This window comes from Pipistrellus hanaki (genome assembly GCF_964339955.1).
Source record: "Pipistrellus hanaki genome assembly, chromosome: 14".
Lineage (NCBI taxonomy): Eukaryota > Metazoa > Chordata > Mammalia > Chiroptera > Vespertilionidae > Pipistrellus > Pipistrellus hanaki.
Window position 1 is genome coordinate 14,137,906 of NC_140516.1, and position 25,487 is coordinate 14,163,392.

General features: G+C 36.8%; 1 protein-coding gene across 2 annotated transcripts in view; it reads right to left on the minus strand.

Moving 5' to 3' along the window:
• The window catches only part of ADK (adenosine kinase), a 430,010-nt gene that overhangs the window by 350,029 nt on the left and 54,494 nt on the right, over window positions 1-25,487 (minus strand). For both annotated transcript variants that reach the window (XM_084904889.1, XM_084904890.1), the window contains exon 3: window positions 24,912-24,965. In XM_084904889.1, the coding sequence (XP_084761015.1) occupies window positions 24,912-24,965 (54 nt within the window). The remainder of the gene's footprint in view (window positions 1-24,911; window positions 24,966-25,487) is intronic.

Below are 25,487 nucleotides of genomic sequence, written 5' to 3' on the forward strand. Positions count from 1 at the left end.
AATGAATTTAGGTATATCCTTATTATATTTGTTAAACAACCATGCTATAGAAAATAATTTTGTTTTTAACATTAAAAAAGGTAAATATTTAAGAAAAAGGTAGAATATGATACTATTATATTTATATATAAAGATACTAGAGGCCTGATGCACGAAATTCATGCAATAGTAGGCCTGCCTTCCCTTTGCTGCCGGCAGGCACCTGGGACCAGGCTTCTCTAGCAGCCCCAGCTTTGTCTGAAAGGTTACCCGGAAGGAAGCCTGGTCTAATAAGCATATTATGCTTTTATTATTATAGATTATTAAAATCACCATCTCAGACGATAGCACTCAACAATGTACATAAATGGCAGATGTATCACTTCATTTTTAAAAGATGAAACTCTTAGTTTACCAGAGTTGATATGTGAATTACTTGACATTATGATTCTTTACTTTTTGCCCAGCTAAATAAAATGCTTCAAATTTTGATTTCTAAATCTGTTGTATTAAGTCTGAAACCCATTAATGATGTACTATACCTTGCTTAAGTGGAATTAAATTAGTGCATAATTGATTAGTGTATAATTGAAGCAGTTGTAGATTTACCAACTTTAATTAGAATAGCTTATTACAGATACTAGAAAAGCAAGAAGTTAATCAAAACCCCATATTGATAACAATGATGCAATATTATGAATTAGAAAGGGCCATATGCTAATACCAAATACTTTGAAAGTAAATCATTTTAGTCTAGATCTTTTAAGAGGAGAAAATTGATTATTAACCTTTTAACCAAGATTTTTCAAGTAATTACACTATTTATGGTAATCTACTATAATAGTTGATAACTCATGTGAGTAAATGAAAAAAATGCTTCCCAATAACATTTTGTCTACCTACAACACTAACTTACACTAAAAATAACTCATTAAAATACTAAATATACCTCATAACTCCTTTAAAAGGTATTCAAGGAAAAGAAAATCCCATTAAGTCTTACGCTAAAAATAAAAATAATAATAAAAAACAAACTGACCAACAAAAAAGCAAGTAAGGAGAAGAATATCTCAGCAACAAAGCTGCGTAAAGAAGTAATGTCTTTAGTTCTCTCAATACCCTTGTGGGTGGTAACTACCGCCCAGAATGTTCCACACATAAATTGCTAACTCCCCCGAGTTTAAAGCCATGGTAATTAGGTTCATTATCTTAGATGCTAATGATACATAGAAAATAAGTTTGCAGTGAATAATTCATATACTACCAGCTCTCACTGTGATACTCATTGCTAATAGTTTATTTACAGTACAAGTTAGACTGCATTTTTTTCTATAGTTTAAATTTATTACCTAAATAAATAGGGATTACTTAGTGTGGAAATTTAATTCACTATAAGTAAACGATAATAATCTTAAGCATATATTGGTTTATATATTTGTAGTATAATTTTTATTCATCCATAATTAACTATGATTATAAAAATGTCTTGTCATAAAGTTAAAGTACTTATATTGATTTGATATAGATATTCTAATGGTATTGGATAATAATTATATTGGATACTTATTGATATCAATAAATTATGAGTTGCTATAGTAATTCATATTTTCAGATAAGTATTAATCTTATCTGAAAATGTTCATGTAGTTATTTTAAAATGTTCTACTTATCTTAAAATGTTCATGTAGTTATTTTAGAACTAAAGTACAAATGAACCACTTAGGTTCCGTATTATGTAAATATTTAAAGAAAAGAGAATGTCACATGTAAGATTAAATTCAGGGTCCTATGAAATTGAAGTTGAGTTGTCTTCAATTTTTGCCCAGTTTTGTAATGGATTAATATCACAGTAGCTGTATTTATGTTAACAAATTAAAGAAAGGGTAATTTTAATCTCTTTCAAAATGACTTTCTTATAGAATATTTGCAATACCTCATTTCATAATGTATATATGGTATGAAAACTTTACTATGTACATGAATTATTGTGGTTTCAGTATCTCTAAATTAGGTAATGCTTTTCTATAAATTTTTATACTTGCAAAACAATTCCTTCTAAAATCATTTTATTTCTAAGCTAAAACTGTTTTGATATGCTGGTTGTATAAATGAATGCAGGTCAGGTAAGTCCCAGTAACTACTGCAAAATCTCAGTGGCTTAAAATAATCTTTTCTCACTTATGCTACATGTTCATGGGTCATCCACAGGCTTCTTCTCCATATCTGTTCATTTCAGTCCCCAAAAATCACCACCTCGATTTCTGCCAGTCATCCCAGCTGATGGAAAGACAGCCCTGGACAGTCTTTGCAATGAAATATAACGTTCCAGCCCAGGAAACCAGATTTCATTTCTGCCCAATTATCTGAGAAAATTAAACTTTGAAAAAGTTTAAATCTTTAAAATTTTCAAAAACACACTAAGCTGTACTTGTGAAATCAATATAAAATAATATTGAAAGTGTAATTGAAAGTGGAAAAAAAATTCAAAAACTATTATTTTCTCCAAGACTTTAACTTCTTCACTAAGTAGGATGTAAAGAAAGGTTAGATAATATTCAGTAAGTTCTTTGAAGACAAGTAACATTCCAAATTTCTTTTCCTATTAATTCGCTACCATATCAAAATAATCAGCTCATGCCAAATCTGCCAAAAACATAGTTAGGATAATATCAAAGCTGCAAACACATCATGCTTAAAATCCTCTAATGTCCTTAGTATCACCCTCTATGAAATGATCCCTTGCCTGCTTTTCTGTCATTTCAGAATACTCAATACAACTTACAAAATGCTCCAGGGAGATAAAACTAATAAATAAACTGCACTCAGGCTTCCGTGCCTTTTTTGTGTCCATGTCAGAATGTTTTTTCTGCCACTTCCACTTGATGAAATCTTACTCTTCCTTCATCATCAGCTTAAGTCATCTCCACTATGATGCTTTTTGCTGACCCAAAGAATTTTTTACTCCCTCAAAATTGCTTCCACATCTCCACTGTGACTATTCATTAGCTGCCCACTAGATTATGAGTTCTCAAAAGCAGAAGCTGTCTTACTTATCTCTGAAATCTTAGCACCAGACATTCAGTGGCAAATAAACAAATGTCTAGAAAAATGAAGTGCCAAATGAAGGGTGTTAAATAAATAAAGTAGTATGCCCAGCCAGTGTAGATCAGTGGTTGAGTATCAGCCTATGAACCAGGAGATAACAGTTCAATTCCTAGTCAGGGCACATGCTGGGTTGTGGGCTCAATCCCCAGTGTGAGATATGTAGGAGGCAGCCGATCAATGTTTTTCTCTTATCATTGATGTTTCTATTTCTCTCTCACTCTTTCCTCTCTGAAATCAATAAAAATATATTTTAAAATAAAATAAAGAAGTATATTTTGATAAAGGAAAAATAAATTGTCCTGACAGTTCATGAAGATATAATTTCAAAAGTTTGGAGTTCCAGTCAAGATGGCAGCATAGGTAAATGCAGCACCTGCCGCCTCCCACAATCACATCAAAGTTACAACTAAAATATAAAACAACCATATTTCAAAATCACCTGAAATCTAGCTAAAGGAAGTCCTACAACTAGGAAATTAGAGATGAAACACATCAAGACTGGTAGGAGGGGAGGAGTCACGGGGCAGAACCATGGAAAAAGTTGGTCCCATACCCATGTGTGGTAGTTTAAAATCAGGAGGGATATCTTGGCTGTGTTTCCCTGAAGAGTGAGAGGTGCCAGCTCCACCCTAGGCTCCCCAGGGTTCCACAGCTTCTGGCTATAAAAACCAGTGAAGACTGTGGCTGAGTAACATGGAGGCAACCGGAGACCCAGGCAATTCCTCTTTAAGGACCTGCACATTGACTCATTCCCTCTGAGCTCCAGTGCTGGCACAGCAGCTAGAAAGGGACCTGGGACATTCAGGGAGGAACTGAACTGTATGGCATCAGGGCAAGAGCTGGAGGAGCTTTCTCCCAGACAGAAGTGCAGACAGAAGTGCTGGCAGACGCCGTTGTTCCTTTGCTGAACCCTCCCCACCACAGAGCCAACCTGGCTCACACTTTTCACCCCACCCTACCTGTAGGCTCAACCAAGCCATTTCCAGTGGCTTTTCCATACAACTAGTCTCTCCTGCTTCATGCTTCGACCTTTCCTAAAAGCTCTCAAATAGGCAGCAGCTCGACTCAAGTGTGCCTGTACGTCTCAATAATAATCCCCAGGCCCGGTACTAGCGGCAGCCCAACTGGGTTCACAGTTTGGCCTCTCCTGGGCACCTAACACAAATAGCAGCCATCTGCAGATCGCTTTGTAGCTTATGCTGGGACTTTGCACCTCCCAGGAGGCTCTAGAGCCAGTGCACCTAGGGTTTAGCTTCAACCATGCCAGATTATAACCGCACCACCTCCACAAGCAATACACTCAAGGAACAAACTTGGTGAGCAGCAAAGCTCCAGCAGTTCTTCCACTGTAGTCACAGCTGACCCTCCTAACCCATTGGCCTGGGGGTCAATTCCTCCCTGTGACTCCAATAACAATCAAGGCACAACTACAACAGGACAGTGCACACAGTTCACACAGGGGCACACCTGGAGCACCCAGCTCAAGTGACTGGAGAGGCTGAGCCACTGGGCCCTGTAAGACACCTACTACACAAGGCCACTCTTCCAAGTCCTAGAAACATACCAATCTATCTAATACATAGAAACAAACACAGGGAAGCTGCCAAAATGCAGAGACAAAAAAACATGTCACAAAAGAAAGAACAGGAGAAATCTCCAGAAAACAGAACTTAATGAAATGGAAGCAAGGAAACTACCAGAGTTCAAAACAATGGTCATAAGGATGCTCAAGGAACTTACCAAGTACTTCAAGGAACTTAGAATATAAAAACGGGCCAGTCAGAAATGAAGGATACACTTACTAAAAGCAAGAATAATTTACAGGAAATCAACAATAGCATAGAGGATGCTGAGAATCGAATCAGCAGTTTGGAATACAAGGAAGCACAAAACACCAATCTGAAGGAAAAAATAAATAAATCCAAACATATGAAGATAGTGTAAGGAGCCTCTGGGACAAGTCAAGTGTACCAACTTTTGTACAATGGGGGTGCCAGAACAGGAAGAAATGAAACAAGAAGTTGAAAACCTACTTGAAAAATTGATGACAGAAAACTTCTTACCTGGTGAAACAAATAGACATACAAGTCCAGAAACATAGAGAGTCCCAAACAGGAGAACCCAAAGAGGCCTACACCAAGACACATCATAATGAAAATGCCAAAGGTTAAAGACAAAGAGAGAATTTTTAAAGCAGCAAAAGAAAAGCAGTTATTAACTACAAGGAGTGCCCAATGACTATCAGCTGGTTTCTCAACAGAAACTCTATAGGTCAGAAGAGAATGGCTGGAAATATTCAAAGTGATGAAAAGTAAGGGCCTACAACCAAGATTATTTTACCCAGCAAAGCTATCATATAGAATTGAAGGTTAGATAAAGAGTTCCCCAGAAAAGAAAAAACCAAACCAATATTACATGAAATGTTAAAGAGCATTCCTAAAGAATAAAAAGAGGAGAGGGAAAAGAAGAGGAGGATAAGAAAAAAGATTAAAAATATGCACAATAAAATGGCACTCAATACATATCAAAAACTCAAAATAGCCAAGGCCAGTTTGGTTCAGTGGATAGAGCATTGGCATCCGGACTGAAGGGTCCCAGGTTCAATTCCAGTTAGGGGCATGTGCCTTGGTTGCGGGCACATCCCCAGTGGGGGGTGTGCAGGAGGCAGCTGATCGATGATTCTCTCTCATAGATGTTTCTAGCTCTCTATCCCTCTCTCTTCCTCTCTGTAAAAAAATCAATAAAATATATATTTTTTAAAAAAAAACCTCAAAATAAGTGAACAAGCAGAACAGAAACAGACTCATAGATACAGAGAACATTTCAACAGTTGCTAGTTGGGAGGGAGGTTGGCAGGATGGGATGAAAAATGAGAAGGGATTTAGAAATGCAAATTAGTCATAGCCCATGGACACAGACAATAAACAGGCAAAGGCCTGGGATAGAGTGGGACATGGGTGGAGGGGAATAAAGGGAGAAAAATGGGGGATATCTGCAATAAAATAAAAATTTTTTAAAAGTAAATTTTCTCAAAGGACCTAAGTAGGCACATCTCCAAAATGGACATACAGAAGGCCAAAAGGCATATGAAATAGTGCTTGAATTCACTGATCATCCAAAAGATACAAATAAAAACGACAATGAGATATCACCTCACACCTTGGCGAGGATGTGGAGAAAAGGGAACTTCCGTGCACTGCTGTTGGGAACGAAGACTGTGTGGGAAAAGTTTGGAGTTTCCTCAAAAAACTAAAAATGGAGCTACCATTTGACCCAGTGATCCCACTTCTAGGAATATATCCCAAGAACTCAGAAACACCCACCAGAAAGAATATATGCATCCCTATGTTCATAGCAGCATATTTTACAATAGCTAAGATTTGGAAACAGCCTAAGTATTTCCAAACAGCAGATGAATTGATTTAAAAAACTGTGGTACATCTACACAATGAAATACTACACTACAGTAAAAAAGAAGGAATTCTTACCATTTGCAACAGCATGGATGGAAGTAGCATTATGCTAAGCGAAATAAGCCAGTCAGAGAAAAAGAAAAAGAAATCAGTAGAAAAATATCCTCTGGTAACGATTAACAAAAAGTAATAAAAACAAATAAAAGAAAGTCCACTTTCGAAAAAAAAACAACTCTATAATTCTGGTGTAGTAGATACAATAAACATTTAATTTTAAGCATTAACTGGATGAATAGTGACTAAATCAAAACTCAAGTTATTAGACTCCAAGTTCTAAGCTTTTTTACTTCACATTTTACTAGAAATAGGTATTGAATAAGAAATTTAATCCTCAAATCTGTCTTTGCCATTAGACCATAAATTCTGTGAGTAAAAGGAAATTACTGTCTGCCACTCTGAGCCCAATGCCTACATTAGGGCCTTACAGAATAGAATATTAATAGATATTCTAGTTAAATGAATAGATACCTAAATTAATTTCTAACTAAAACATCAGCATACTTGAAGAACGGGGCAATCAGTTACTTTTGTCTAATAATTGGTTAACCAGGAAGCCCTTTCATTCAGTTCTCTGGTTGATGGCAAGAGTCTATAGTGCCAGGAATCTTATTTTGAAAAGAAGTATGATCTATGTATTAATCATATCTATTGTTTCAACTTGGCTCATTTTCTACCTAAACCCTGAAGTGATTTAACTTAACTCCTATGCCATGCCTTCAATAAATATATCTGATGAACGAACAAAACTCTGTGTGGGCATGTGTGTGTACACACAATAAGACATTATAAGAGCTCAAATTCTTTTGAAAGTATTAAGAATATAAGTGATATATAGATACATGCATAGACACAGAAAAAATACCCACTAGCAAATGAAAATAAATCCAAGTATTTTGCTATAAGCCATTTACTTCTAATAATAATAAGAACATGTATTTCCTTCTCACATGCCAAGAAACAAGAGTTTAAAATATTAGGCTAATCCTCCCCCTCCTCTTCTCTGCAAGTACTGTTAAAAATATCATCTATTCAATGTACAACTTCAAAATATATTATACTTTCCTTACTGATGTGTATCATCCCCTTCTCTTCAAAGTTATACTACCAATCTATCGTCACTTCAAATGGCTTGCAGGAAAAGGAACAAACAAAACACACACTCCTTATTGGAGAATTGATTATACTACTCATGGCTAGTCTGCAGATCCATATTGATTACTTGATATAAAAGTATAATATCTCTGCTAAACCATTGCCCTTTAAAAATAAAAGTCTTATCATTAAAACAAGTTATTTTCAACAAGTATACCTAGACATATAAAAATAGAAAGAATCTTAAAGGTCATGTAGCCTAATTAACCATATCTCCTTGATTCATTTCCAAACATTCCCACCAAGTAATCTGATATACACTTTAACACTTCTTGAGAAAGGGAACTCAGACCTCCAATACAAGCTGATTCTATTGTTTTCTCTTTACTACTAGAAAGATTTCCTTCATTGAGCTAAAATTATTTAGTCTTTGTCATCCACCTACTCGTCTTCTCTCCTTGACGATTCACATTCAATAAATCTAATTTCATTCCCTTATGAAGGAAGCCCTTCAAGTGAAGAGGGCTATCATATATATCCTGATTCTCTCTGTTGAAGTTAAAACTATCTGGGTTTTCAATGCCTCTCCATGACATGGTTTTAAATTCTTTCAATAATTATAAAAAAGGAGGGAATGGTTTAGCATCCACCCTACCAACCATGAGTTTCAACGTGACAATGCATATCCACCAAAAGAGTAATATGGAACTATTATCCTCTTAATTTTTTAAACCGAAGAATAGAATACCCTTTTCTTCTATGAGCAGACTGCCATAATTGTTGAGGAAAGCTTGTAACCAATGTTTTATTGTTTATGAGGGAGGAAAATAAAAGTAGAGAAGATAGTAAAAAAAAAAAAAAAAAAAAAAAAGTCTCTAAAATATAAGATGCCCTCAGGCTACACTATTCATGTATCAATTCTCTTTTCCAGCTAGAAAGTGCTTACTTTATAGCAAGTTTATACTAGACATTTTATGTGTGTGTGTTTTAAAAAGAAAACACCACTTTTTTGTAACTGAAAAATCAGATCAATATTCTCAATGTACTCATATACTTCATACAGCTAAAATATGAAGCTAAAAGACAATTTCAGGAGCTCCGAGTTGGTACTAAGGTAGAGAATATCTAAAAAAATGTAACACTAGCCGGGACCGGTTTGGCTCAGTGGATATAGCGTCGACCTACGGACTGAAAGGTCCCGGGTTCGATTCCGGGCAAGGGCATGTACCTTGGCTGCGGGCACATCCCCAGTGGGGGGTGTGCAAGAGGCAGCTGATCGATGATTCTCTCTCATCGATGTTTCTAACTCTCTATCCCTCTCTCTTCCTCTCTGTGAAAAATCAATAAAATATATATTTAAAAAATAAAAATAAAAAATGTAACACTAGTAAAATAAATCAAAGCAGTTAGAATTTAGTGCTGTAAGTATCAGCTAAACCAAAAACTGGCTGAATGTACTTTACTAACCCACTTAACCTCTTTAGGCCTCAGAATACCCTCATCTGTTAAATGAAGATAAAGAATTAGGAATAGAAGTTCTCAAATGCTCTGAACTCAGGACCTCTTTACACTTAAAAAAAGTGTTGAGTACTTCGAAGAGCTTTTATATCTATCCCTGTTTGCCATATTAGAAATTAAAACACATTATTTTAAATGTTTATTATTTTTAGATAATGGAACCATTAAATGTCAACATAAATTACATTTTAGAAAAATAACTGTATTTCCAAACTAAAAAAATAATTAGTGATAAGAGTCACATTGTTTTATAATTTTTGCAAATCTCTTCAATGTCTGGCTTAATAGAAGACAGCTAGATTATCGTATGCTTAGGTAGTCAATGTCACATGTCATATAACCTGTGGAAACCACGGACATTCGGGAGAGAATGAAAAGAAGGACGAACAATGCCTCAGTATCAATTTAAATGCTCTGACCTCTCAGACCCCCTGAAAAGGTCACAGACCCACCCTCAGTCCCCCCCAAAGAGCCCCTGACCTACACTCTGAGCGCTGCTGGACTAGACCACCTCTAATTCTCAATATCCACATGAATCCACACAGATGACAAGATATTTTTAATGTTAAAAAACTGAAAGTAGATTTATCTTCACCAGGAATAATGCTCCACTGTTATGATTCTAAGAGATTTCAGTGAGATGGTCTTTTTTAAAACCAACTATAAAAAGCCATTTCAGAGAGAAGCATAAGACAAAAACAATGTAGAGTCCTCTGTGTTACTAAGAAAATTCCTACAAGGAGAAAAGGCTAAGTAATTTCCTTTGTATTATAACATTAATAAGAACACATTGCATGACAAAAATTAGTCTTTTATGTAACAAATACATACAGATCTTCTACTAAATGTAAAATACTATGCTAAGTGCAAAGTGGGAAGAGCTTTGTACTCTCACAGAAGAGACCTGATATATACTACAAAACTATAATACAAAGTTAAAAAAAAATAAAAAGAGAGACAAATGCCATGAAATAAGTTAGAATAAAGCAATGTGATCATTCATACTCTAAACGGATAATGTTAATATGACTATGAGTAAAATACTCATTTACAAAGTCTAGTAGGAACAAAAGAAAGTCTATTCTAGCCGAGACTGGTTGGGCTCAATAGATAGAGCGTCGGCTTGGGGACTGAAGGGTCCCGGGTTCGATTCCGGTCAAGGGCATGTACCTTGGTTGCGGGCATATCCCCAGTGGGGGGTGTGGCAAGAGGCAGCTGATTGATGACTCTCTCTCATCGATGTTTCTAACTCTCTATCCCTCTCCCTTCCTCTCTGTACAAAATCAATAAAATGTATTTAAAAAAGAAAAAAAAAGTCTATTCTATATATATTTGTCTATAAAGATATGCTTCATTAACTGAATTCAAAGTAATAGATGTACCTTTCCAGAAGAAAAATTCAAATGTAAGAAATAAATTCAAGTTTAACCTCTAATTTTGCACATAGCAATATCATTGTTGGCAGAATCAACAGTGGCTCTGGCAAATCATTTTAACTACCTAAATACCTTTGTTCTTCAGTCTCATATTAAGACACAACTGACAGAGTGATAATAAGATCAGAAAAGCACATTAAAATCTTTGAAACTCTGACTGAACCTTTCATACTTCACTGAAAAAGTATATTTCATTAGCTAGACATTTTATATAACGGATGGCCATTCAACTGCAGTATCTAAATGGATTTTTTCTCCTTTGTTTGGGAAATATTCAAGAAAACATAAAGTAATCAAACTGTTTCCCTGTAATTAGTAAATAACACTATCTCTGAGAATAATGTTAGCATTGTTTATTTTAAAATCTAAAGAAAACTGAAACATAAATTTTGGTAACACACACCTCCTTTTATGAATAATTACATTTTTCATGCATATTAAGCTAAGTAGTTAATAGGCTTTGTATTATGTCAACCTTAAAAAAGATATCTGTTTAGCTGAAACCGGTTTGGCTCAGTGGTAGAGCGTCGGTCTGCGGACTGAGGGGTCCCGGGTTCAATTCCGGACAAGGGCATGTACCTTGGTTGCGGGCACATCCCCGGTAGGGGGTGTGCAGGAGGCGGCTGGTCGATGTTTCTCTCTCATCAACATTTCTAGCTCTCTATCTCTCTCCTTTCCTCTCTGTTAAAAAACAATAAAATATATATCTTTTTTTTAAATCAATAAAATATATTTTAAAAAAAGATATCTGCTTAATATTTGTTAACTAAATAGAAGGTTCTCTGCTATAGTAATATTTCTTTTAAGGTAAATATCTTTATTAAAATAAATGTACAGTACTAAATATAAGTTTACATTTGAATATTTCTTTCCACTGAGCTCCTCCACCCCCCTAAATATTATGCCCCCCAAAATATAAGGAGACCTTTCATATGCTTTCTAAAAATTCTATATTCATTTATCCTCATCTTCAGACAAAACAGGTGAAATAGCACCATCTGGTGGGTATCACCTTAGTTATAAAATAATATTCTACATTTACCCTACTACTGTGTTTCCCCGAAAATAAGACATCCTCCAAAAATAAGACCTAGCACGTGGAAAAATAAGACACCCCCTGAAAATAAGACCTAGCGCATCTTTGGGAGCAAAAATTAATATAAGACACTGTCTTATTTTGGGGGAAACAGGGTAGTACTTCTTTTTTTTTTTTTTTTAATATATTTTATTGATTTTATACAGAGAGGAAGGGAGAGAGATAGAGAGTTAGGAACATCGATGAGAGAGAGTCATCGATCAGCTGCCTCTTGCACACCCCCTACTGGGGATATGCCCACAACCAAGGTACATGCCCTTGTCCGGAATCGAACCCAGGACCCTTCAGTCCCCAAGCCGACGCTCTATCCATTGAGCCAAACCGGTCCTGGCAAGGGTAGTACTTCTTTGAAAAACTGCATAACAACAGCGAATTATTAGAAAGTAGAATGAATGAATAATGAAAACTAACTTGATTAGCAACCAAGTATATACTTGAAAACTGAACAAAAGATGCAGGCATTGTTTTTGGTTTTTTATTACAGTGATGTTAACCATTTTTATAATGCCATTAAGGATAAAAATCTCAGTACTTTAACCTTGTGGTCTTAGCTTTAAAAAAAAAGTGTGATTTTTTTAATACAAAAATAACATTTTTTATATACTACATCCAATGAAGAGGATGAGATGTGAACATAATCTTCACAAAAGATAGTATCTGTTATTCAGGTTTATATTAGGGCTGATTTTGCTTCAAATAGTTGTGTCTAAATCATCAACCATAATTAGCAAGACTGATCCCAAGGTTTATTAACAATAAAAGCTTTCTGAATCCTAAAAGTGTTTTTAATGATAATAAAAACATAGCTTGGGCCATAATTTTATGAGCTAAATAAACATGTAACAAATGAAACTGAACATAAACTGAAGACAAAATCAGAAACAAAGCGCGATTATTTATTTTTAACAGATTCTTTTTTTTTAAATATATTTTATTGATTTTACACAGAGAGGAATTGAGAGGGACAGAGAGTTAGAAACGTTGATGAGAGAGAAACATCAACCAGCTGCCTCTTGCACACCCCGCACTGGGGATGTGCCCGCAACCAAGGTACATGTCCTTGACTGGAATTGAACCCGGGACCGTTCAGTCCGCAGACAGACGCTCTATCCACTGAGCCAAACCGGTCCCGGCTATTTTTAACAGATTCTTAAAGGTGAAATGAAGAAGAGCAGGATCAAAATACTGAAGCCAACAAAGAAGTATATAATTTTTTTCTAAAATTTAATTAAAATTATATTTTTACAATAACTACTGGTTAAGCACATACTATGTTACACTATGTATACAATGGAAAGCAAGCAAAACATTCAAAGATATAAACCCATTTTCTCTGTAGCTTACAATGTAGCTATCATATTTCCCAGTTAAAGCAATTATGAAAATGCATATATAATTTTAGAACAGACTTTTTATATATCACAAATTTCAGGCAGAACAACAAAAGTCCCTTCATTTATGATAGAAGACAGTAAAATTAAATTCTTAAGTTGATCAACAAATATAAGAGTCTACTAAGTATTAGGAATACAAATGACAGTTTCTATCACTAAATAATATTTAATCATTTTTACATATCTCTGAGATTTCTTATAGAAAAAACAATAAATTTAGACTATGATAATGCCTGAGGGTATAATTAGAATGAACATGGAAAACAAATAAAAGAGATGCAAAAGATAATAACATTTAAAAGCAATATGGAAGTACTGGAGGCTAAAAATTACCCATTTTCCAGGAATATTTTAAATTAGACGCTACTATAGTCTTTAAGGAATTGCTGTATTAATACTATATTCTAGGTTTCACATATTTAAAAAAAAGCTCTGCAGATAAATGAAAAGCATAAACATATATAAATATTGTGGATATTATATTTAGAAATTTATGCAAGACAAATTTAATTTTTTGGTTTGGCTATTATAAGATTCAAAGATAACTAAATTAGAATATTTTAATTATACACTTACCTACAAATATTAAATAATATTGAACATACTAAGTAGTAGAATTACCATTTCACCTTACTTTTTCCAGAGATTACTCAATTCTACTTTTATTCTTTCTTCAAGGTGAATTGGACCCATAATCATCTCTTTCATCCGTTGCTAATCTATACCTTTTTGCATAGGAAATAATATTTTCATTGGTGAAGAGCTAATGCTACCATTATCGAGTGACTGAGTAAAATAATTCCAAACAAGTAACTGAGTAATGATTTATAACAGTCCTGAATAAAATTGCCCCAACTATTGAAGACTAACCCAAAACATAACAATACAGCCAATGCATCGTTTAAAATGGAGATACATTCTGAGAAACGTGCCATTGAGCAATTTCATCATTGTGCAAACACCACAGAGTGTATTTCACAAACCTAGGTGGTAGCCCATTCTTTACACACCAGGCTATATGGTACAGCCTATTGCCCCGAGGCTACAAACCTGTACAGTATGTTACTGTACTGAATATTATAGGCAGTTATAACAGTGGTAAGTATAATTAAACATAAAAAAGTACAATAAACATGTGGTATAAAAGACAAGAAATGGTACACCTATGTAGGGCACTTAATGGTACCATGAATGGAGCTTGCAGGACTGGAGGTTGTTCTGGATGAATCAGTGAGTGGTGAGTGAGTTTAGGACATTACCGTGCACCACCACACACTTAGGCCACACTAAATTCATTAAAAAATAACTTTTCTTTCTTCAATATGTTAGCCTTAGGTTACTATAACTTTTCACTTTATAAACTAAGTTTTTTTAAATGTTTCAACTATTTTGAAAAACATTTAGATTAAAACACAAATACATTATAGAGCTATACAAAAATATCTTTATTTGTAACCTTATTCTATAATGTCTTGTCTATTCTTATAATTATTATTAAACTATATTATTAATTACATGATCATTAATTATGATCAATATTTACAGTAACTATAATTAATTAATAATTATATTAACTATAATTGATTATATAATTGTTTATATTTTACTTTTTAAACCCAGTTGCAGGTTCAATTCTGTACAAGGGCACATACCCAGTTTTCAGGCTTGATCCCCAGTAGGAAGCACATCAATGATCCTCTCTCATCATTGATATTTCTCTCTCTCTCTAAAATCAATAAAAATATATTTTATAAAAACAAAAACTAAGACGGCCCAGCTGGGTGTAGCTCAGGGTTGAACGAGAAAGTCATAGTTCGATTCTCAGTCAGGGCTCATGTGTGTTGGGGTCTTGATCCCCAGCTGGAGGCATGCAGGAGGCAGCCAATCAATGATTCTCTCTCATCACTGATGTTTCTCTCTTCCTGTCTGAAATCAATAAAAATATATAAAAACTAAGACACACATACACTATCATCGATATCACTCTTCCACCTCCACATCTTGTCCCACTGGAAGGTCTTCAGGGGCAATAACAAGCCTGGAGCTCTCCTCCAGCAATGCCTTCCCCTGGAACACCTCCTGAAGGGCCTGCCAGGCTCTTCGCGAAGCGGTGTCACTCCTCTCAGAAATATGCCGCTTGATTTGTTTCTTTTGGGTGGGAGGTTAATTTATTTTTATTGTTGAAAGTATTACAGATACCTCCCATTTCCCCCCCTCTCCCCAGTTCCGACCCCATCCCAGGCCTTCTACCACACTATTATCTGCGTCCATGTTTCTTTTTTTCATCATAGATTTGTTTATAAGCAGATAATGCGCCCTGAGCAAATCTCTATTAATGAAAACCTTTCAGTGGTGGGATCCATACTTCACACTTTTTAAGCAGCTTCTTCAAATCTGTAAGAATCTCTACTAAACCCTTCACTATGAATTTTTTTTTAGGGTTATTCTTTTTCTTCTCCTGTTTCCTTTCCTCTTGCCTCCTCTTCAGCTATGCACCCCTGTTCCAACTCATTATCTAGTTCCTCTGGCGCCACCTCTAGGAGGTCCTCAATGTCATCCTCCCCGACGCCCAGGCGGAAGCTGTTTGCCATCTCAACCAAAGCCTTGTTGATTTCTGCAACCTCTCATCCTTGGCAAATATCTTGAAGTCAGGGACAAACCTCTGAAGAGTCTCCTTCCAGATGCCATTCATACGCTGCTTGGTGACATCATCCCAAGCCCAAGCAAGGTTCTGTATACAGTCACAGATGTTGTAATCATTCAAGAATTGAATTCAGTTTCTTCCTCGATTGCAGCAATAGCCTGGGCAAAGGTACCCGCAGATGATAGGCCTTAAAAGCTGCCATAACGTCTGATCCATTGGTTGTATCGAAGAGGTGGTGTCTGGAGGCAGAAAACACCACTCTGACATTGGGATGAAGATAACCGGGAGGAGGAGGATGTCTGGGAGCATCAGCAACAAGAAGCAAAACCTCGAAAGGCATCTTATTAACCTAATACCAGGACTTCTCCATTTCATTGGCCTCACAACTCGAGAGGACATTTTGAAAGAGGAACTGAGGATTGCTCCTGTCGTAGACGGCCAGTGTGTGCTTACTGATATGCTTATCTACATTTTCCAAAAACTCTTCAGCTGCCTTCACATCAGCACTCACAGACACACCACTTACCTTCACATACAATAAAAATGACATAATCAAGAGATGCAGTAAGCACAATATGTGTAACACAACATACCATCTTACAAAAGACTTTTTTAATAAGTAAAAAGAATATACTATAAAATAATGAAAAAAGTATAATCTAGTAAATATACTATAAACTAGTAATAGTTGTTTACTATCTTATCAAGTATTACATACTGTACATAGTTGTATGTGCTATACCTTTAATTTTTTTAAAATATTTTTATTACCTTCAGAGAGGGAGAGGGACAGAGATAGAAACATCAATGATGAGAGAGAATCACTGATCAGCTGCCACCTTCATGAGACTGCAACATGGGCATGTGCCCTTGACTGGAATCCTACCTGGGACCCTTCAGTCCACAGGCCGATGCTCTATCCATTGAGCCAACTCGGCTAGGGCAATGTGTGCTATACCTTTATAAGACTGGCAACACCATGTTTTGTGTGTGTGTGTGTGTGTGTGTGTGTGTGTGTGTGTTTTAGCACCAGCATTACCACAAACACATGAATAATGTGTTGTGCTACAATGTTAAGATGGCTGCAATGTTACCAGGTAATAGAAAATTTTCAGCTCCATTATGTTACTAGTGACCCAGTGCACGGATTTGTGCACACTGAAAGGAAATGAGAAGGAGGCCGGTGGGGTGGGACTGGATGAGACGGGCCAGACATGCCCTGGAGCCAACTCCCTCAGTCCCTCCCAAGTCGGCCACACCTGGAGTGGCACTGCGACAGAGGGAGCGGGATCCCTCTGGCGGGATCCCTCCGGCAGGTGAGGTCCCTCAGCCTGGCCTGAGAGAGGGCACTCTGCAAAGTTGTGAAATGCAAAAGCAAGTGTGCAGTAGACCAGATTTAGAGCCAACAGTGCCCAGCAACAACATAACCCACGGCCGAAGGAGGAATCCCGCAGCCCCATGGGGAATCAGGCTCCCTCCTCTCTGGTTCTGGGGTGCGTCACCCAAAAACTGCCTCTGCCAAATCACTGCAGCTCGACAGCTCCTGTGTTGAGCATCTGCCCCCTGGTGATCAGTGCATATCATAGCAACTGGTCAGATGGTGGGAGGGACACTTAGCATATTAGCCTTTTATATCTATATCTATAGATATATAGATATCTATAGATATATACAGAGAGAGAGAGATGACCATCATCGTGCATGCAGTCCACCACTGATGGAAACTTTGGTGTCGTTACGCTGAACACGTCTGTATCATAATAGTGTTTTCAGGAGGCAGTAGAAATGTGACCAGCTTCCTCATTGTGATCCCCTAAAAAATAGCCAGCATCTCCACTTACATACCAAAACAGTAACTGTTTATACTGCATACAGTTTTTTGGAATGTTTTTTCAACCTCTCATGGTTTATTGACAGTAAAAAATGTTATTTTAAAAAGTGCCCTGCTGTGTTGCTAAAGATAAAATCAAAGAGGAGCTGAAAATTACATCGAGAAAAAAGGAAGCAATATCTCCCATGGGGCTTCCTAAGTATGTACACCCCCTTTCAAATCTAAAGATAACAAGAAATCTTCCATGCTTTAAAAAAATTTCACTCAATTTTACACATTTTTTTTATATCTTGGTTACTGTCAGTGAATGAATTTAAATTTTAAATTTTTTAATTTAAAATTTTTTAAATTTTCTTCAATGTGCACAGTAATAAGGAACAAAGATTACCCCCAGAAGATAGTTTTAGGAAGTCTCTCACTCAGGCAGTTTGCAGATATGACTCTGATCGCTGTATCCCAGGGAAATCTGACAGAACTTACAATGTTTAAAATAAAATAAAATGCTTTATTTTAAACACTGTATTACACTGTTGGTTCCCAAACCAACGGCCATTTCCCTTTTCCAAAAGAACTCCAAATTTTCTTCAGTTACTAGAAGCACATGGAATGGTGCTGGATTAGAAATCATGATAATTCTATTTCCTTTGCCAGTCCCTGGTTTAGGAATGGGGATATGATGCAATGGAAGCCAATGACAAACTAAGGAAATACCTGCTGGGATAGTTCTGAGAAAGCACTTCTTGCTCTTAGAAAAGACCACAAGATTTTCCTGTGAGTCACTAGATATTCTCAACTATATAAGAGCTCTAAGAACAGCAGCAGCCATTTGTAACCATGAGAAGTTTCAGCCTAAAAGACAATGGGAATGGGAAGCAGAAAAACATAAAGACCCAGGGTTCCCTGACGATGTTCCTAAAGCACTGAATTAACCAATCAATTAGCCAGCCCTCACCTCCATATTAATGTGCTAAATAAAGGTTTCCACTTATAGACTGTCATTTTGTTCTGAGTGTCTGTAACTTACAAAGGCATCGTAATACAAGTATATAAATCTCCTGACTTCACTGCATGAGCATGTGGTCTCCCAGTCCTGCCGCCCCATCTCAGTCCCTGTGGCTGGAAGGTGTGGACACACTGCTGCTCCCCAGCCAGGGCCTGGCCAGCACCCCCAACCCTATCCCCTCCCTTCCCCCTCCCGCCAGGGCTGAGGGGCAGCTCCCAGGCCTGGGGAAAGCCAAATTGCCAAAACTGAAGTCGCCTCGGGCACCATCTGAGAGGCCAGTGTCCTTACGCCTCTCCCTCTCTTTCCCAGTGACAGCACCACCCAGTCCACGGCCCCACAGAGCCCTCGGACAAAGCCAGGGCCCAGCCTCACTCGCCCCTGGGTCCCGCGGCCTGGAGGGCGTGGCTGGCCTGTCAGTATTTACTGCCTCCATATGTGCTGTCCTCTGGGCCCGCTGGCCTGCCACTCTGCCCCCAGGCTCCATGCACCCCCCACCCCCCGCGCCCGCCCCCCCCCCCCCGCCCCCCGGACTCAGCCAGGACAACTGTGGGACCAAGCGTACACAGTCGGAGCTGTCCCCTGTGCCCCTCCGAGGTCAGGCCGGCTGGGACGCACAGGAGCCTGTCCCTGCTTCTCTGACCGGGAAATAAACTCCCCTAAGGAAAATAAATAAATAAATAAATAAATCTCCTGACTTTAGAAAGAACTAGTTCTAATAAGTTTATGCCCTCATCTACTACATATTTTTAAAAAATAAAAAAATTCTGCTCTAGCCAGTTTTGTTCAGTGGATAGTGCATTGATTGGACTGTGGACCAGAGGCTCCCAAATTCAATTTTGATCAAGAGCATGTACTTGAGTTACAGGCTCCTCCCCGGCCCAGGCATGTGCAGGAGGCAACCAATCAATGTGTTTCTCTCACATCGATATTGCTCTCCATATTTCCCTCTCTTCTACTTTCTCTAAAAATCAATAGAAAAAAATATCCTTAGGTGAGGATTTAAAAAAAAAAAAATTTAAATGTTAAAAAAAATCTAATTAACCCAAAATTTCTCACAGATCCAGACCCTGATAAGAGGGCAGTCACAGACATTATCCCAAATTTATCACCAACACTAGAAGGCTGCTAGAATTAGAGGCACTTATAAATAATCCACCCAAATGTTGGAGAAAAACGTCTTTTGTTCTCTGCTAAAATAAATAAATAAATTAATTAATTAATTAAATAACTGAAGTTATAAATAAGGATAATTATCGTACAAGATTGTTTAAAAGCTTATTCATGCATGATCCTAGTTCTTGCCAATCCTCATTATTATGTTATGTGCATAGAACCTAGTTTTATGGTTGACATGACATAGCCCAAGTTTCTAAACTCCATCCTAGAAGCCTTATCACATTTTCTCTGCCTTCATTCTAGTAGGGAAAACATATTTGAAGAGCTCATTATACAATTTAATATTCTCCTATATAATAAAAGGCTAATATGCAAATTGACCAAAAGGCAGAGCAACCAGTCGCTATGATACGCACTAACCACCAAGGGACAGATGCTCAACACAGGAGCTGTCCCCTGGTGGTCAGTGCGGAGCGTGGCTCAGCCGGAAGCTCTAAGCCAGGCTCACGGCTAATGAGCACAGCAGCGCTGGCAGGATCCTCTCCCACCTCTGTGGCAGCGCTAAGGATGTCTGACTGATGGCTCTGCAGAGAGCGGACCTAAGCTGTCAGTCAGACATCCCCCGAGGGCTCCCAGACTGCACAAATTTTGTGCATCAGGCCTCTAATTTAAATATAAAATAGTTTGAGAAAGAACAGAGATGTAAAAGAAGTAACCATCCACACTCCTACAAAAGGATATTGTTCCCCAAAATTATCCATCAGATTTTTTCCCACTTCTTGTGGTCTTACCAACAAAGACTTACAGACCTAGAAATCAAAAGTCTCCCTGGAATTCTCAAATAAAGCATTAAAGTAGTAGGAATGTTTGAAGAAAATAGTCTAACTCCATATATGCTATTAAAATTTAGTATATACAAAGTGAAAAACTTGTAAAGAGATAACATTTTCATAAGAAAAACAGTTGGAAGTAATTAAGACATTAAAGTAAAATTTAAAAGAAAATTTAAAAATCTATTCTAGATAACGTTTCAATCACTTTGCTAAATAATTGAAAAAGTCAGGTTGCAATATTAATTAAGTTCTGCAGAGGGAGCTAGCACCATAAGGAATAAATTTATAAGGCAGAACTTCAAGGAAAGACCTAGCCTGTTGGAAATATTGGATTTCTATTCATCAACGTGAGCTCAGAGGTTTTACCTTTGCCATCAAAAACACAGAAAACCTACAAACTAGGGCACAGTTCTAGTAAACCATATTAAAACTTATAAAATGTAATATCCATATAAATACCTTCAAACACTTTATGAAGTCGGTATATTTGTTTTAAATAATATCATTCCTCCAAAAATGTAAAAAATATTCTTTCCAAAGTCACTGAACTTAGTCAAAGTAAAAAGCAACAAAAAAGGTCTAAAATCAAATCACAGTCTATCTGTTCCTACTATACAAGTTAGAGTCTTTCCAAGCCTCGGTTTTTCTATAAAATGAGAATATACATGAACCTCAAAAGGTTGCTGTGAAAATTAAATTAGAGCAAGAAAGTAATTAAAATGATGTTCTCTTCTCTTGTTATTTAATACATAAGTGTTATTTAATTGCTCAATACTTTTAAAAAAGAAAGCAATAATTATATTCAGTAAAGAAAGTATTTTCAAGAATTAGATTAATTGCTAATAGATACTAAAATTTCCCCTAACTCCCAAATCCATATAATCCTCCAAAAGTCTAATTCAATCCATAAGGGTATATGGACAGTGTTGGCATACCCTTTCTTTATTTCTCAGTTACGTATCTGTCATAGTTTCAGCATCCAAATACTCCCGTTTGTTTTAGACCCAGGAGAAAATAAGTCAACACACCAGCAGTTTCTGTTCTCTCCGTTCCATACTCATCCCACCTAGTATTTACCCCATAGATATCACATAGTGAAATACTGTCAAGTAAATTGTTCACTGAAAAAAAAAAAAAAATCAATGAACTACACATGGACTGCAAAGCTCTGAAGCTCTGAAACACCTTACCCTTCCCACTCCCCGACAAAATCAAAGAGGTAGAGAGCAAATAAGACCATTACCCCTTTTGTTTCTAAAGAATTGTATGCGCCGAGACCGGTTTGGCTCAATGGACAGAGCGTCGGCTTGGGGACTGAAAGGTCCCGGGTTGGATTCCGGTCAAGGGCATGTGCATTGGTTGCCGGCACATCCCCAGTAGGGGGTGTGCAGGAGGCAGCTGATCAATGATTCTCTCTCATGGATGTTTCTAACTCTCTATCCCTCTCTCTTCCTCTCTGTAAAAACTCAAAAATATATATTAAATAAATAAAAAAAAGAATTGTATGCTAGAAACTCAAACTATACCCACATGGATTAGTGAGTTAACTAAAAGAGAAATAGCTAATTTAATAAATCATTTGCTAAATGGATAATAAAACAGCAAAGCACTAACGTAAACTCACAATGATATTTGAAAGACATTTTCTCCAAGAGCAGAAGCCAGTCCAAGAGGTTTTTATAAACATCATCGTACTCACCAAAACCTACATCACAACAAAGCTTCACATGATTCTTTATAGTTCAAAACTTTTTCATATATATAATTCCATCTAAACTTTCCCTAATAAATAAAATAGACGTATCACCACTTTACAAGTAAGGGTATTAAATTCAGATTAAGTGATTAAACTAAACCATACAGTTTGATACTGTGTGACATTTCCCAGAATTTCCTTCCCTATATGGTTTCGGTTAGGATTAACCACAGGAGAGAGTTGTATACAATCTGGGAGTTGCAAGTAAAGCAGATGCCATTTCACTACAAAGGTAGTTAATGGTTAAAGGTAGTGAAAGACAGAGGAAAAGGGATGGGCAGTTTGTCCTACTTACCCCACTCTACCCCAGCTCACCTTTCCAACCAGGCCCAGGCCTGTCACCAGACGGTCACTGAGAACCCACACAGGTGGTAACTGCAAAAGCCAACAACCCACCCACCCACCCACCCCCGTCACAGTTCCTGCAGACACACCTAGCTGCTTCCTACAGCTCCAATTCAAGATCCTACACCAAAAGTGGTGAGTTCCTTTTGGGCCTTTATTTCTCTAGTTTTTCCCACAATTGAAAAATCATTTAATTCCTATAATAAATTCCTTATTTCTTAATACTCATAGCGGAACTGAATCCTAACAGATACATCAAGGTTACAGTCCATGGCAAACTCATACATAAACTACATTTTTTCTAATGCTAAGGACAAGGCACCACAAATTTCTTCAAAGCATTTTAAGATTTACCACTAATGCCAAATATTTTTTATTTACCTATCACAGTGGTCGGCAAACTCAGTCAACAGAGCAAATATACCTCATATCTAGAATAGAGTACACTGCTTCTAAAAATTCATTTTTTATCTTGGCAGCTATCTTAAAAAGTCAAGTAAATAAATGTGAATCTTTTTTAAAGAGGCCTTCCCCATGCCTTGTATAGTACAGCACACCAAAAAACAATCCTCAGCTATCACGTTACTTCAGCCGGTGTTATTATCTTTGGTATTTATCCCTGACTCCAGCCAACTTTTAACTTTCCTTATCTTAATCTTTATTCAAGATAATATACAACTTAGCTATTCATAAAACAAACAGAAGTTTATGGAAACAAAATGGTACCATAACTGTAGCTATGTCCAATAAGAAAACCCCACAATTATAAAATCTACAGTTATTCATATGTAAAAGCCTCTGTGCACAGCTTGGGTGGGGTGGGCTCTCTGAGCGGGCAAACAGCAATGGCTATCCTTCAGAATTGAAGGTCAGATATACTTATATACTCTGAGTAACATAATAAAATCTCATGCTATCCAGCCCCAACCCACCCAGGACATGCATCATCCCTTGGCCCAATGCATACAAGCTGTAGATCTACCCACCCGTTAGTCACGTAGTAGCTCTCTGGGTTACCAGATCCACCGTCGCAGTATCACAGTGCTTGTGTTCGAGTAAACCTTATAGTAGCCTACTGTTATGTCACAATGCCTACGTCATTCACCTCACATCATCTCATCACGTAAGCACTGTATCATCTCACATCATCATCATTAGAAGGGTGAATATAGCACATTGAGATAGAAAGAAGGAAACCTCATTCACATAACTTTTATTATAGTATGTTGTCATAATTATTCTATTTTATTAGTTATTATTTTTAACCTTATTGTGTCTAACTTATAAATTAAACTTCACCATAAGAATGTGTGTATGTTTGTGCGTGTGCATGCGTGTGTGTGGGGGGGGGGGGGAAATAGTATGTATAGCATTTGGTGCTATCTGTGATTTCAGGCATCCCCTGCAGGTCTAGTAATGTATCCCCCATGGAAAAGGTAGGGCTAGAGTATTATCAAGTGTGGTCCAATCTGTAGTTTGCCTCTAGTTCCTCAAATTCTTAACTCTATAGTATTATTTGATGTGAGGTAGTTGCGTAACAAGATTATCAAAACTTTCTTACAGCACAATGGGGGAAGGGAGGAAAGCAGACAAGCTAGAAAATTGAAACATACAAAATATTTTTAGCTTCCCTCTCAGACAGTCTTATGATACTATAAAGGTTAAGGTACTGTGAACTTAAAGAACTCCCAAATTAGTAATTTTTAATTAAAAACTTCACAGTTCCTGTGAAGTAGTAATTTTTAAAATACCACTGTAGGACAGAAAAATAGGGATGGAGAAATCCCTGAATCACATATATAGTTATTTTTATCTGAAAGATAGAACCCTAAGGACATTAAATATCTAAAAAGAAACAAAATTTTATTCACATTTCAGACCTTTTGAAGTGCTTTTACCTATGCTAAACAAGGACTAGGCATTTTTTCATAAGACAGCGAAAGAAAAACATATATTTCTCTCTATCGTAAGCATGAGGCGGGGAAGTCAATTAAGTAAGAGCCAAAAATTAACAGTGACAATTTAATATTTTATCTAGGGAAAGAAAATGAAATGACCTAGTTCCCAATTATGGAATACAATACTACATATTTTAATGTGCATACAGGAACAATTATTTCCTGTTAACCTTACGTAGTATAAATATCCTAATCCTATGAGGATTAAAGTCATGGTGTTATACCATAATTATACCTTTATATTTCATATAATTTTAAAAATCTGATTATTTATGTATATCTACTCCATTGACAGGGCAAACTATGTACAATCTCCAGTTTAATGCACTTACAGTTCCTTGTGCTTGTCTTCAGCCAAGATTTGGTCATTTGCTTTAAGAGAATACCTGTAACAGAGAACAAAAATATAGTGGTCATATAAACATACAAGTATGTTTGTCTAACAGACATCTAACTATACAACCAATAATTGACACCTATCAAAAAAGTACTATCAGCTGAAACCGGTTTGGCTCAGTGGATAGAGCGTCGGCTTGCGGACCAGCTTCGATTCCGGTCAAGGGCATGTACATTGGTTGCGGGCATGGGCAGGAGGCAGCTGGTCGATGTTTCTCTCTCATTGATGTTTCTATCTCTCTATCTCTCTTCTGTCCTCTCTGTGAAAAATCAATAAAATATGTTTAAAAAAAAAAAAAAAAGTACTATCACACTGTTACAGATCTCTGTTTTAATCTGTACAATGTAAAAAACGCCCAAGTTCTTTGCTGTTCAATTAGTCATGTCCAACACACCACAAGATTAAAGAGATCAACTTGACCATGCTTTTCCAACACAAGATATATTCACTCTTCTTCTGTAGTTACTCATCTAGCATGTCAAATTCAAGAAGCTACTACCATGGTAAGTAT